General features: G+C 38.5%; 1 protein-coding gene across 3 annotated transcripts in view; it reads left to right on the plus strand.

Moving 5' to 3' along the window:
• Positions 1 to 15,859, plus strand: part of AAGAB (alpha and gamma adaptin binding protein) — a 60,580-nt gene that overhangs the window by 41,391 nt on the left and 3,330 nt on the right. For all 3 annotated transcript variants that reach the window (XM_017851112.1, XM_017851111.1, XM_017851113.1), the window contains exons 6-7: positions 10,357 to 10,439; positions 11,243 to 11,339. In XM_017851112.1, coding sequence (XP_017706601.1) covers positions 10,357 to 10,439; positions 11,243 to 11,339 — 180 coding nt within the window. The remainder of the gene's footprint in view (positions 1 to 10,356; positions 10,440 to 11,242; positions 11,340 to 15,859) is intronic.

A 15,859-nucleotide genomic window follows, 5' to 3' on the forward strand; every position in this document is an offset into this window, starting at 1 on the left:
ATCATTGATGGACATTTTAGTTGGTTCCAAGTCTTTGCTATTGTGAATAGTGCCACAATAAACATACATGTGCATGTGTCTTTATAGCAGCATGATTTATAATCCTTTGGGTATATACCCAGTAATGGGATGGCTGGGTCAAATGGTACTTCTAGTTCTAGATCCTTGAGGAATTGCCACACTGTCTTCCACAATGGTTGAACTAGTTTACAGTCCCACCAACAGTGTAAAAGTGTTCCTATTTCTCCACATCCTCTCCAGCACCTGTTGTTTCCTGACTTCTTAATGATCGCCATTCTAACTGGTGTGTGATGGTATCTCATTGTGGTTTTGATTTGCATTTCTCTGATGACCAGTGATGATGAGCATTTCTTCATGTGGATAGACATAGCTTCTATATTAACTCAGAACTTGGTTTTATATTCTTGGCTCCACCAGTGTCTTGTTTCATTAAGCCAAAGCATGCATTTTAAAATTTTTTTACTTTTTATTTTAGAATCGGGGGTACATGTACAGGAATTCTAATTATTCCATTGCCCAATAGGTAGTGTTTCAGTCCTTGCCTCACTCCCTCCCACTTTGAAGTCTCAGTACTGTTCCCATCTTTTTGTCCATGTGCACTTAGTATTTAGCTCCCACTTGTGAGAACATAGAGTGTTTGGTTTTCTGTTCCTGCCTTAATTCACTTAGGATAATGGCCTCCAGCTGCACCCATGCTGCTGTAAAGGATATGATTTTGTTCTTTTTTATGGCTATGTAGTATTCCATGTTGTACATGTACCACATTTTCTTTGTCTAATCCACCGTTGATAGGTACCTGGGTTGATTCCCCATCTTTGCTGTTGTGAATGGTACAAAGCATGCATAAGAAACAGGGGCATTATTGCTCCAAAGGGGTGAACATTAATTCTTGAGGAGCAAAAAGTCTTTACTCTTTTTATCTATAAGGCACAAATAAATGTGCAACACATAAACACATATACAGTATATCTGTGGTATTAATATTTCAGTGGGAAGGTGTGTCAAAATTAGGGGGAAAATGTCTTAAAAGGCTCCTGGTGAGGCCAGCCATACTGAAAACAGTTGAGAAACACAGAGCTGAAGGATCTGGTTGCATGTGCTAAGCTCTACCCTAGAGGAAATTCCCAGATACCATTGGATTCATTGTGACGGTCAAACTTTTAGGGAAGTCAGAGTTTCCGCTATGCGTTAAAGGTACGACTTCTCATGGGCTAGGAAATGAAGTGGTTAGGACTGCCTTTACATGTGAGTGGCACTTTTGAGATATCTACAGTCATTGAAATTTTCATTGTCTATACCATCTTTTCTTAAAATTCCTTAACCTCAAAGTTTGGCTGTAGCTGAAGGAAAGGGATGTAGATAAAATCTCAGCTGCTTAGTCGAGTTACCCACAGTCATATCAGGGTGTGGTTTGTGGCTGTGGAAATCAACCATTTGGACCTGTCATTTATAATTTGATAATGTCCCTTTATTGTCATCATGAAAGAAGAAACTGTGGGTCAGTGCTTTTGCCAAATGTGACAAGTTTTAAAAGTTGATTGCTCCTGCCACACCCCCTCTATGGTCTCCAGTGAGATGTCTTCTCTTCTCTTTCAATTTGTCTGGTACATCAAATAACCTAATTGCAAACCTAGATGATCTAGGCATCATACTCAGTACTGTGTCTTAAATTGAGAGGCACCTGGTAAGTAAGAGTTGGTTTTAAGGGCAAGGAAAAGAAGATGGTAAGTAGATGCCTGATGAGTTGTTTTTTGTTTGTTTGTTTGTTTTAGACTAGGTTGTCCCTGTTTCACATGAGAGGGTAGTATTAGGTACAGTGACCTTGTTGAAAGTGTCAGTTTAATGTTACCACTATGACCCTGCCCCAGCTTTATCACCTGAGCACTAACAAGTGCTGTGTGGAGTTTAGTCCGCGCTGGTAACTCTTGAGTATTCAGTGGGTCTTTTAACAATTACCACCATGGAGGAGAGAGCAAGGAAGAGAAATGCTGTGATCTTTTACTGTTTCTAATCAGTGAAAGAGGGATTAGATTAAACAAATGTTACAGAGTTGTGACTTTGATCCCCCATTGGTAAGCAGTAATTGTAGAGACTGGATTTCAAAAGCCCTGAAAGTTTACTTTCAATCTATCTATTATAGTTTAATCCCCAGTAATGCAGGTGGAGGAGGATTTGTGGAATTTTAATAGTAGAAACAACAATTCTTTCTGTCGTAGTTTTCTGTTTTCCCATTATAAATGGAAAGAATTGATCATTTATTAACGTGTATCCCCCTGAATTTACCTGTAACAAGATTCCATGGCAGAAATCCCAGATTCCAATTCAAGGACTCATTTGCAGCTGCTGTACAGAGCAGTGGTTAAGAAATGTGTGCCTGCTGGGCGTGGTGGCTCACGTCTGTAATCCCAGCACTTTGGGAGGCAAGGCAGGTGGATCACGAGGTCAGGAGTTTGAGACCAGCCTGGCCAACATGGTGAAACCCCATCTCTACTAAAAATACAAAAATCAGCTGGGTGTGGTGGTGTACACCTGTAGTCCCAGCTACTTAGGAGGCTGAGGCAGGAGAATCACTTGAACCCGGGAGGTGGAGGTTGCAGTGAGCCAAGATTGTGCCACTGCACTCCAACCTGGTGACAGAGTGAGACGCCATCTCAAAAAAATAGAAATGTGTACCTAAACACAAGGTCTATCTGTGATACCTGGGCCGTTCTCCTGAGAAAGCAGATGGCTAATGCCTTAAATAAAATTGTTTTTCTAAAGTAAATGATGATTAAATACAAATTTGACTCTAATGTTACAGAAAATAAAACAATATAAAATCAGTTAGAGGAGAATGGTTAATGAAGACAGTTCTAGTCACGTCTGTCTTTATCCGTGAAAGACACTACTCTTGGAAAATGGCTTTATGTCTTTGGACCCATTTCCTAACCTCTAGGATGGTAGAACTCTAGGATAATGTAGAATTATATTAATTTTACTTTCTATGAAATTGAGTTCCTTGATTCAGACTTAGTTGCTTCTCTTTTTAACCCAGCACCTAATATTGTGGAGCCAAAAAAATGGATACTCTCTGACTGTTGTCTAAATGTGAATGTTGTGGTCAAAAATTAAATAAGTATGTGTTGATTTCTATCTGTGTATGTGGGGGGGGCGGTGTGTATAGAAGGCATAGTTTGATGGAGGAGATTGTCTTGTAAGAGAAAAAGGGGAAGAGAAAATAAAAAAATAAGAAAGAATAAGTGTATGAGTAAAATGGTGAGACTTTGTTTTAAAAGTGTACCCTTAAAATTAACTGTAAGCAAATGAATCATGGGAAATCTCTTCAAATTAGTTACCCTGGAGGCACTGCTCTTCTACTGCCATCTTGCAAAAACATTTTTAGTACTTTCGTTGGAATTATTTTAGACCTTGGGTATGAACCACTTAAGTCATCTTTATTTATTTTTTTTTCATGGTAAAGTCTTGTACTGGTTCTGAATGATTTTTGACTTGATTCTGAACATTCCTTTTAGGATTTTCAAGAGTGTGCTTCAAGTTCTGGAGATAGGACTTTGCAATGGAACTATTATTGGAATTAGAATAAAGCTTTCCTTTACAACTCTGGAGAGAATAGTACTCACTCTGATGTTTAGTTCAGTTTATTAAGATTTGTGTGTATGTGTGCATAGGAAAAAAAAAAAAACAACTAGGAAGACATAATACCAGAGTATTAGTTGGTATCTTTGGTGATTTAATTTTATTCTTTTTTTTTTTTTTTTCCAAGACAAAGTCTTGCTCTGTTGCACAGGCTGGAGTGCAGTGGCTTGATCTCAGCTCACTGCAACCTCCGCCTCCTGGGTTCAAGCAATTCTCCTGCCTCAGCCTCCCCAGTAGCTGGGACTACAGGCACACGCCACCATGCCCAGCTAATTTTTGTATTTTTAGTAGGGACAAGGTTTTACCACGTTGGCCAGGCTGGTCTCGAGCTCTTGGCCTCATGATCCTCCCGCCTCAGCCTCCCAAAGTGCTGGGATTACAGGTATGAGCCACTGCGCCCAGCCTAATTTTCTTCTTCGTACTTTTCTCTTTTTTCCAAATTTTCTACAATGACTATATTATTTATAATCCAGAAAAAGAGAAACAAATAGTATTATTACTTTCTGGTCATGTTCATTATATGTTCTTGACATGTGTGAGCAGGTGTCCCAGGTATCATAGGAGAGCGGATTCACTTTCCTGAATCTAAAGCCAGGTGGTAGAACCAGGTACGGTGCTTAGGCCTGTTTCTTTAATAAGTACTCTTTTTAATAATGGATTTCAAAGTTTGCCCTTTTCAAGCAGTAGTTTAGTGAAAAAGAATAAATTGATTCTAATTATTTTATGATTTCAAAAAACATTTTACTTCAATTTGCCAAGAAGTGGATTGTGATATCAAAGGGTAAGTTTATCTCCTGATGCTAGTGAAATCATTTCCTTCTTAAAACAATTTTTTATTCAAACAGTGTGGTTTGATTGAAGAATATCTTTCAAAAACAGGTACAACTTATCTATGCAAATTGAAATATCTTAGTAAGTTTGGTCATGCTTATCACTGGGATGGAAAAGAACGTGTTTATAATAAAGGAAAAACATTTTATGCAGGGAAGGGGATATAAAGACAACTTTAAATACGGAAAAAATTTAAGATGATGCCAAATAATTGCTACATTAAGGAAATAAAAACTGAAATATGAACACAAAATATCTAGGAGGTCGTCTGTTAGGCATGTTGTGGGGTGTGGTCATGGAAATTCTTAATATTTGAGTCATATATAAACATTTAGAATAAAAACTAACTTACATAGCTAGTGCTTGCAGCCCCTGCCTGACAGTTCTATTAGGCATTCAGTGGGTATTTCAACCTCTCTCCTGTATACTCAGCACTATGCTGGAGGCTGTGCGGTATAGAACCATTAGCGATTGTCCATGTCTGCAAGGAGTTTATAGTATAGTTGAGGATGGCATTTTGACTCGAGATGGCATTTTGACTCAAGATGAGTATTAATACTAGCACGTTCTCTGAAGGACCAGTTGAATAGTAAGGACAACAAGGACAAATGGCACAGAGGGAGAAGTAATTAGTGGCTGAAGTCATCTAGAGACGCTTCTCAGAGCAGGGGGAGGATATTTTCCGTGCTGACAAGAGAGAATGATTGAGTCTTTTTAATGTTGTTTTTTTTTTCTCTTTTTTCATTGAAAATCTTTGTTATATTCCTTACTTAAAAGTAAGGACTTAAAAACCTGAGGATTTTAGCCAGAATTTTCCTGTTCTAATTAGACCTGTGTCAGTAGTTCTCAATTGGAAGTGATTTTGCCCCTCGGGACATTTAGCAGTCTTATAGGCATCTAGTGGGTAGAGGCAGGGGATGCACAGGACACCCCTCTTTCCCACCTACCCACACACCAAAGAATTCTCCAGCTGGAAATGTCAGTAATACTGAGATTCAAAACCCCTGGTCTACATGTGCTTGAGGGACAGTGAAGAAGCTACCATTTGTTTTATGTGACCAATGCCTCAAGGAGTTATAGGGCTGGGCTGTGAACCGTTAGTCAGTGGCACATGATTAATTATTCAGTCCTGAGTTATTCACCTTACTTCAGTGAAAATCACAGTCTAAACCAGGGACTTAATGAAGGATTACTGACAAAAGAGAACTATATATGAATGAAACATCATCTTTTTGCACTTCACCCAAGTTTGTATCATATCCAGTAAGCCAGTAGTTGTGTATCAAAACATTGTCCATGTCTCAACTCTTTACATGTTATCAAGACCTCTGGCCTGGCCTTCATGGAAAGAGTATAGACTTTAGAATCAGAGAGTCCTAGATTTCAAGTTCTGATTCCAGCTGTGTGACTTTGGATAAGTTACCTAATCTCTCTGAGTTATAGTTTGTTCTGTAAAAGAGAATAATAAAATAATCTTCTGTAAAAGAGGATAATATAATAAAGAAGACATATATTTATTTCTATTGTTTGTAGAAGGCATGCTTTGATTGTTATGAGGATTAAAGAAGCGTTATAAGTACCTAAAATATTACCTTGCACATATTTAGCACTTGATAAATGTTATCTATTACTAACCCTTAGGAAAACTTTGCAAGGTAAATATTGTTATACCCACTGTGTAAATGTAGAAACTGAGGTTCAGAGAAGGTATAGCTTGTGTAAAACCACACAGTAAATAGTAGAAGTAGGATTCACATCCATGCCTTATTTCCAAATTCATATGCTTGTCATATTACCTTGATAAATAATGGAGAAGGGAAAAGATCAGAAAATTAAAAGGAAAAAAATACTTTTAAAAGCGACTTTTCCCCTTCCCCCAAACTGAAATTTTCCCCTTTGCCTAGGTTTTGAATTCTCTGAATGTTTCATGTAAGTCAAAATTGCTATGAGAAATGCATTTTATGCTTCTAAAATAACAAGTGTGCCCTTAGATTTGTAAAGAGGCAGCCAAATAATTTCATATATTTCAAGTTTTTTTAACTTCTTATTGTTAAAATCATCCCCAGGCTTAAGAATTTCCCATTTAAAATCTATATTCTAGAGGCTATAGTTTTGTTTCTGACACTTTCTGGAAGAATCTATGCTAATGACCAGCACCGCCAGATTTTTTTCATGATACTTTCATTTTTATCCATGCATCCACTGGTGTCCAACTTACTAGACTACTAAAACTGAATCAGATGTTTTTAGGAGCAGAGTTTAATATACTTATTGTGCCTTACAGAATAATTTATTTTACATCACTTAACAGCTTCCCCTTTCTGCATCCCCAAAGTTCCATAAGAATCAGCTGAGGAGATGAATTTATTTATTCCTTCCTAGTCTAGAGTTTTGGGGCATCAATAAAACCGTAGATGCTAGAGCCAGTTTCAACAACTACCTGCTAAAGGAATAAATCCTTCTTAATAGGGATGACATTTCCATGCCCTGAATCCTGGGGAGAAAAATCTAGCAAGCAAGAAAAGATTTATGTAATTCTTTTCTATGAGAAGAATTGTTGTACATTGAGTGCATGTGGATGGAATTTTAATAAACATTGAACCAGGCAGAACAGAATTTTTTAAAAAGCCACAGGTATATAAAATATCATCTAAGTTTTTTGAGCAATGTTAATATGCAAGCAGTCTACTTTGGATAAACAAAATGAATTGTTTTCTCATTGTGTTAATTTGTATGTTTCTAAGTTCCTTAAAACATAAGCAGCGGAACATAATGAACTCTCTTGTTAGTTGACTAAATTCTTCATTGTTGATAATATCAGTAAAAGTCCTTCTAGCTTATTATAATTAGCCTGAAACCTGATTGTAAACTCTTAGTCAATTGTGAACCTGATTAATTTGTCTTAAGGTCACACAGGTAGACAGAGCCAGGAATGAAAGACAAGTTTTCTGACCACCAGTCCAGTTTTCTTACTGCTATTTTGACTTTTTCATAATTTTATCCATTCTAATTGGGTGTTAATTTTTTTCAAAGTTTTTAATTGTGATAAATACACAGCAAAAAATTATTAAATTTCAAAAAATCGGCCGGGCACGGCAGCTCATGCCTGTAATCCCAGCACTTTGAGGGGGCCGAGGCGGGTGGATCACAAGGTCAGGAGATCGAGATCATCCTGGCTAACACAGTGAAACCCCGACTCTACTAAAATAGAAAATTAGCCAGGCGTGATGGCAGGCGCCTGTAGTCCCAGCTACTTGGGAGGCTGAGTCAGGAGAATGGCGTGAACCTGGGAGGCGGAGCTTGCAGTGAGCCGAGATCACGCCACTGCACTCCAGCCTGGGCCACAGAACCAGACTCCGTCTCCAAAAAAAAAAAAATTTTTTTCAAAAAAATCTCTTTGAATAGGTAAATAATACATGAACATGTAACAAAAATGAAAGGTTTACAGTATACAGTGATGAGTCTAGCTCCTACTCCTAACTCCTGTCCATCCCAGTTCTCCTTACAGGCAGCCACTGTAAGGAATGAGGCATTTCAAATAGACTGCTTTGGTTTCATAACATGCATAAACTGACATTGTATTGCATTATTCTTTGAGTTGCAGTCCGGCCTGCCAAGTTTAGGGGTTGCCTAACAGAGGAAAAATATAAGCTGTGGAATTAGAATATGGAGAGATTTATGAACTGAATTGGAAAATTACCCAAGGTCCAAGTTATTTCCAGTAATAGAAGTGAAGACTCTCTTACAGAAGTAGTTTATTACTCAGATATTACCTTTTGTACAAATAGCTTAAAGTATATTACAAGAGCACTCACGTATATCTTCATGACAGGTAAAATCCATGTCTGAGTATTACATAACTACGTACAGCTACTTTAAAATCAACACCACATTGGCCAAAAGAAAGAACCATGCTGATGTTTGAATAAACATCCTTAGGCTCTGAAACTGTCATCGTAGGACACTGCATGGATCTGCTTCTCTTGGGCCACTGAGCCTACATGTCCTACCCTGCTGAAACCTTAGCCCCCTGTCTTTAGATTGGACACCAGGCCTTTGGATGAGGAGATAAGGGGGGCTCCAGGAGTACACATGAACCTCTGACCATGCTGCCACTGTTGAGGTTGTACAGAAGGAAAAGCAGTAAGGCAGCAGCAGCCTCTTAGTTTTGCCCAGACCAAGGTAGCTTTTAATGCAGAGGTACTGGGTTGATAGCTGCATATGACTGCCTCTGTGGCGAGAGTCAAGCTCCAGAAATCTGCAGGCTACAGCCTAGCAGGCCACATTTAAGGCTTCATCCCAGTTTAAAAAGCAGATCTTCCCAAGTGAAAGGAATAAGAAAGGACACTGCAAAGTTTCTCTCTTTGGATAACTCTATATGAGCAACTCTCTGGCAGGGGAAAGGGTGTAGGGAATTTATAGGTGGTTTAGAGAAAGAGAGATGAGAGTAGGTCAGGGGAGAGATAGGGAGAGGAAAGGCAAGGTGGGAGAAAGTTGTCTTTTTGAGAGAGAAAGTCTTTGACTTCTATACTGTTACTCTTGGATTATAGTCTCATGTTCTACTGTAAGGCAGTGTTTTTCGAACTGCTGTGTTCATAAGACCCTCCTGGAGTACTTGCTAAAAGTTGAGATTCCATGATCTCTATCCTAACGATGCTGACTCAGTGAATCTCAGGTAGAGTCCTTGAATCCTAGGATAGTTTTAATATAAAGTGTTCCAGGTCATTCTGGGGAACACTGCTGGATCAAGGCTGGCCCTTGTACTCTGAACAGTGCTAGATGTTTTGCTCCAGATTTGTCCTCCGTTGTAAATACAAACAGCATACTGGGAGCCTTAACTGCAGTTGCTTCATTCATATCTAAATTAGAGCTTTTTTCTTTTTCTTTTTTTTCGAGACAGAGTCTCTCGCACTGTTGCCTAGCCTGGAGTGCAGTGGTGCAATCTCAGGTCACTGCAGCCTCCGCCTGCTGGGTTCAAGCGATTCTCCTGCCTCAGCCTCCCGAGTAGCTGAGATTACAGGCACCCACCACCATGCCCGGCTAATTTTTTGTATTTTTAGTAGAGACAAGGCTTCATTCACCATGTTGGCCAGACTGGTCTTGAACTCCTGAGCTTGTGATCCGCCCGCCTCAGCCTCCCAAAGTGCTGGGATTACAGGTGTGAGCCACCGCGCCCAGCCCTGGAGCTTTTTTCAAAAAGCATTCCTATTCCTTTTCACCTGATATGAATGCCTTTGTTGATTTTTAAAATGTTTTTGATTATTTAAAACAATGGAATATTAGTTCCTAGTGGCTATTAAAGCATTAGTGCTATTAATCTTTGCAAATAGAACCACTGGCCTTTTGTTTGTCTATAATGGCCCTGCTATTATTTTCCACCTGGACTAATAGTCTGTGATTTTTTAAAAAAATGTACTTTAAAAAAGTGTATTCAGGGCCAGGGGTGTCGCTCAAGCCTGTAATCTTGGCACTTTGGAAAGCTGATTCAGGAGATGGCTTGAGGCCAGGAGTTCAAGACCAGCCTGGGCAACATAATGAGACCCTGTCTCTACAAAAAACAAGAAACAATTAAAAAAAAAAAAAAAAAAAAGCCAGGTACAGTGGCAGGCACCTGTATTCCCACCTACTCAGGAGGCTGAGGAAGGAGGGTCACTTGAGCCTAGGAGTTCAAGGTTGCATTGAGCTGTGATTGTGCCACTGCACTCTAGCCTGGGCGACAGAGTGAGACCCTGTCTCAAAAAAATACATATATGTAGTTGTAGTTAGAACTTTGAAAACAAATGAATAGCCTTTGTTTCATCATCCTAGTCATTTGAACAGTTTAAAATGCAAATGACTAATTTCAGTGATTGTGTTTTTCCTTTTTAGATAGGAACCAAGGCTTTAGCCTTCTCAACTCATTGACTGGAACAAACCATAGCATTGGGTTAGCAGATCCCTGTCACCCAGAGGTAAAGGTTCTTCTTGGATCTTTTTTACTTCTTTGGCTTTAATTTCTCCGTGTCATTGTGAATCTTTACACATTCACCATTGTTTTCCTTTCCATTTAAAAGGTGATGGAGAATGTTAAAAATAGACGAAAGGAAAGCTTAAAACAGCCCTTGCTAATGCAGTAAGCCCTTTCAAGATGTTTACAGCTTTGGTTTTATTTTTACTAGGGTGCTTTCTAAAATATGCTAGGATTTCCCTGAGGCATTAATTTGCCTTCAGATCTTTAAATAGAAAGTAAATTTGATGGTGCTTTTTTAGTACTTCCTGTATAAAAGACCTTGGCAAATCCGAGGCACGGTCCCTGTCCTCAATGAGCTTGTAGTCCAGTTTCAACCCTGCGTCCTTAAGAACTTTGTTCCAAGTTTACCTTGGTCAGCAGCTGGAGCCAAGAGCAAATTATACAGTGCCACACTGTCTTTCCAGGGATCTTTTTCAACAGCCTCTGAGCTATTTGTGTTATGATTGTGTTACATTTTCACATTTTGAATATAACATGGATCTTAAATGAGACAAACAAAAAACATGTTTTAATAGTCTAAAGCAAAATCAACACTTTCTAATTCTTCCTTGGGGGAAAGTACTCCTGGGTTGGTGAATTTTTAGCCTTTTATTTTTTTAATATGATCTTGCTCTTCTTTCTTTGCCTCCAGTTCCTATTACTCTTTTCTCAAGCCAACCAAGGACTGAAAGTGTGAGCTTTTTTGGATTTAGTTCTGGAATAGTCTACTATTAAATTGTTGCGTATGTGTATTTTCCTCAACAGCAACCCCATTTGCCAGCAGAAGATAGGACTGAATCCCTCTCTGATCATCGGAGTGGTGCATCTAACACAACAGATGCCCAGGTTGATAGCATTGTGGGTAAGTTCCTCCTTTGGCTGCCAAGAGAGAGCTTTGTGCAACTTGGAATAGGTATCTGGGCAGAAACCATTGAGGGGGAAATTGACTTTAAACACAGAGAAGGGAAGAAAAGTGGTAGTGTACCACACATGAATGAATGTGAGCCTTGCCAGTGGCTATCAGAAAAAGGAAGAAGAATAAATACATAACAAATACGTGAGCACCATTTTCTCTTTAATTCTCCTAGCAGGATCTTGATTCAGATCATCGTAGCCAAGGCAGACAGAACCAGGTGGCGAAACAGCTAGCTCTGTATCATATAGTTTATTCATAATATTTAACAGTAGTCAGACTTGATGGTGACAAGAATAATACAACTTTGTATTTATAAGCCCTTCCACATCCTTTTAAAGTTCTTTTATATCCCCTTTCTCATTTGGTAATGAAGTTTTGCAGAGAAGTTATTTTATGGAGATGAAGCTAAAGCCCAGAGAGGTTTAATAACTTGTCCAAGGACATCTAGCAAGAAGGGCCTGGAGCTGAAACTGGAATCCAATATGCCATCCAAAAGCCAGAAAACCAAGGAGCTTACTTGACAATAACTATAAATCTTCTTTTGCTGGGGAACTACTGATACTCCTACTTTATCTTTATGCTACAGAGGGCTCATGTGCAGTAATAAATTTTTAAAACTCTTTTTTCTTATTATAAGAGAATTCATGTAGAAAACTCAAGTGATTGGTGGCCGGGCGCGGTGGCTCAAGCCTGTAATCCCCAGCACTTTGGGAGGCCGAGACGGGCGGATCACGAGGTCAGGAGATCGAGACCATCCTGGCTAACACGGTGAAACCCCGTCTCTACTAAAATACAAAAAACTAGCCGGGCGAGGTGGCGGCGCCTGTAGTCCCAGCTACTCGGGAGGCTGAGACAGGAGAATGGCGTGAACCCGGGAGGCGGAGCTTGCAGTGAGCTGAGATCTGGCCACTGCACTCCAGCCTGGGTGACAGAGCGAGACTCCGTCTCAAAAAAAAAAAAAAAAAAAAAACAAAACAACAACAAAAAAAGAAAACTCAAGTGATTGGTTATAGAAACATATGAAGAAGAAAAAATCATGTATATATTTTTTTCTCTCCAGTGTATTCAACCTTATCCTCTCAATTGAATCCTTCCCATTGGCTTTTAAACCTGCCTAAGTCTCTGCCATTAAAACAAACTAGTAATCACACTGAAGTGGGTGGGGACTTCAAGCACTAAACCTAAGTAACTGTAGAAAACAGTAATTGGACTAGATACCGTAAGACTAAAACAAAAGAACTGAACACAAATACTGAACTCTACTTAGTAAATTTGTTTCTTATCAGGGTATGGCTTAGCAATTCTGAAATTTTTTATATAGATATTTTATATACCACACATATACTGACATATAGAAAATAAGAAAATATAGATAGTGAGAGCTAGGTTTCTTACTGCCAGAGGAAAAAGGTTACCAATAAAGAAAAGGGAAGGCTGAGATGTACCCTTTAGTACTGGATTGGAATCTAATGTATCAGTATGAACTCATGGTTTTAAAAATATACTTATAGTTAGAAAATAAATACAGATGTGTGTGTATGTATGTATTAGTATACACACATGTATTACCTAGTTCTGTCCACTGAGAGGCCTAGAAGCAACAATATTGCCGTAGCGGTGGACACACTTAGCACTCAGATTTTGCTTTCTTTTATTGTGTGTGTGTTGTTGTGTTTTTGTTTTTGTTTGAGACAGAGTTTCGCTCTTGTTGCCCCGGTTGGAGTGCAGTGGCGCGATCTCAGCTCACCGCAACCTCTGCTTCCTGGATTCAAGCGATTCTCCTGCCTCAGCCTCCCGAGTAGCTGGGATTACAGGCATGTGCCACCACGCCCGGCTAATGTTTTGTTTTTTGTTTTGTTTTGTTTTGTTTTGTTTTGTTTTGTTTCTAGTAGAGATGGGGTTTCTCCATGTTGGTCAGGCTGGTCTCAAACTCCCGACCTCAGGTGATCCACCATCTTCGGCCCCCAGAGTGCTTGGATTATAGGTGTGAGCCACTGCGCCTGGCCAGATCTTGCTTTCTAAATACCATTCTCCAATAAAAGGAACTAGGGCTTCTTGGAGAAGTGGTTGATTCCTGGACTTGGGCAAGAAAAATACAGGATGACCCTGGAGCATCTCATGGTATCAGAAATTAAGAAAATTCTCAAAAAAGAATGGGGACATGTTGAAAGGGCATAGGGACAAACCTGAAAGAGCTTCCAGTGGCTAAATCTGGAACAATTTGATCAGCAAAGTAGTTTAATATAGTATTGGGTTATAAGCCGTAGAATAAGCTAACTATCCATGAGTTCATACTAATATAAATAAATAATTGAATAAACGAATGAGAAAGAAAGGACAGTATCTCCTTACAGAAGAATCCCAAGTAATAAATATAGAAGGAATGAAGAAAGTAGAAAGCCATCATTAGGCACAAAACACAGTAATAGTTGTAGCAGGCAAGATCCACTGATGGATGTTAAAATTAGTGGTGAAAGTTTGAGGAGAAGTATATCTGCATAGTCTAAAAGTATCTCTCTCAAGATATTTATTTATTACAAAGGGGAAAATAGTAACTTTACACTGGAGAAACTCATCAGATACCAGCCACTTTAATTATATAATGAAGTAATTTAATTATTAACATCACTGGTAATAGGACATATTGACATAATAGCCCTCCTTATAGGATGCAGTGAGAAGTTAATCTCACCAAAAATGCCTAACTGCAATCTAATAATAAGAAAACATCTGATAAACCTGGTTAAGGGACATTATACAAGTAACTGACCATACATGTGTTAAAGTCATGAAAGACAATGAAAGACTGAAGAACTGTCACAAATTGGAAAAGACTACGGAGATTTGACAACTAAATTCCATGTAGGATCTTGGAACAGAAAAAGGATATTAGTGGAAAAACTGATGAAGTCTATGGTGTGGTTAATGGCATTATACCAATATTAACTTCTTGATTTTTATAATTGTACCATGGTCATATAAGATGTTAACACTAGGGGAAAGTGGGTGAAGAGCATATAGGAACTCTGTATACTATTTTTGCAAGTTTTTTTTAAAGACTAAATTAAGAAAAAATTTAAGGCAAAACCAAATCAATAAAAATCAAACACTTCCTCAATCCCACGTCTTCCTCCTTATCTCTTTACTAAACTTGTTTCTATTCCTCACCTCTCATTTGCCCCTCACCTCACTCCTGTCTGTCTTTTGCCCCTGGTATGCCAGTACAGCAGCTCTGTGCAAAGGCCAACAATGACCTCCATGCCACTAAATCGGGTAGATATTTTCCAGTCCTCATCTTGACCTTGTGGCGGCATTCAGTGTTACAGATCAATTCCTCTTTGAAACATTATCTTCCCGTGCCTCACCCAACACGATGTCACCTGGTTTTCTTCCTACTTCTCTGATTATTCCTTCTCTTTCTTTGGTAGATACCCTCCTTTTCTCAGCCTTTAATTATTGTCATTCTTCATTGCTCCATTTAAACTCTTCCAAATCTATATTTAGGCATGGAGTGATTCTGTCTACATTAACAGCTCAATTATTATGTATACAAAGATAAATCACAAACTTTTATCTTCAGCCCTATATACCAACTTCCTACACAACATGTCCATTGAACGAAAGCAAATATATTAACCAAAATACATTTTTAACACCAAATTGTCTATATGGCATTGTGATAGATGCAAATAATTATAAGTCATCCTATCTTCATGGAGCTTAGTCTAAAAATACAGAGATAGGACCTATAATTTAATGATTAACGTCATAGGCATTGGAGTCCTTAGTAATTGGAACCCTGGTGGGTTCAAATCATGGCTTTATCACTAGTAATGGCCTGACCTTGAGTAAATTAACCTCTGTTGGTGTTAGTTTCCTCTTCTGTAAAATAACGGTGATAAATCTTTCCTCATAGGGCTGTTGCAAAGATGAAATGGAACCATGTAAGTTAAAGCATTCAGTGGTGCAGATCCAAAGCAAACTCTCTTACAGTGGTAGTATTTATTAAAGTAGTGGTGGAGAAATGTTAGAATACAAGGTAATATATGCAAGTGCTAAGACAGTTCTAGAAACAGTAAATGTAGAAAGAATTCTAAGGAAGGAGACCTGTGAAACTGGGATGGGCAGGGAAGACATTCTAAAGGTAGTGGGCCTGGAATGGAGAAGAAGTTAAATTTCTGATTAAAAACAAACTTTAATAAAGAAGCAGTGTGCCAAGGTAGAAACCGTAAAAGATTTGTAGTAAGGAAATATGAATTTAAATCAGCTCTACCTCTGCATAGCTATAATTTTAGATGAGTTCATTTTTAGATACAGGTTTTTTTCATATCATTTTCTGTTATTCTCAGATAATGTTATCTGTTCTAATCACCTTTTATAGTTGTTGTCAATAATAGATGTGAAAATATTTGTTGTACAGTAAAATATGGTATAAACTTTAGTCATTCATTGGTGAATCAATGTAC

This window comes from Rhinopithecus bieti, unplaced genomic scaffold (genome assembly GCF_001698545.2).
Source record: "Rhinopithecus bieti isolate Rb0 unplaced genomic scaffold, ASM169854v2 scaffold_31548, whole genome shotgun sequence".
NCBI classification, from domain to species: Eukaryota; Metazoa; Chordata; class Mammalia; order Primates; family Cercopithecidae; genus Rhinopithecus; species Rhinopithecus bieti.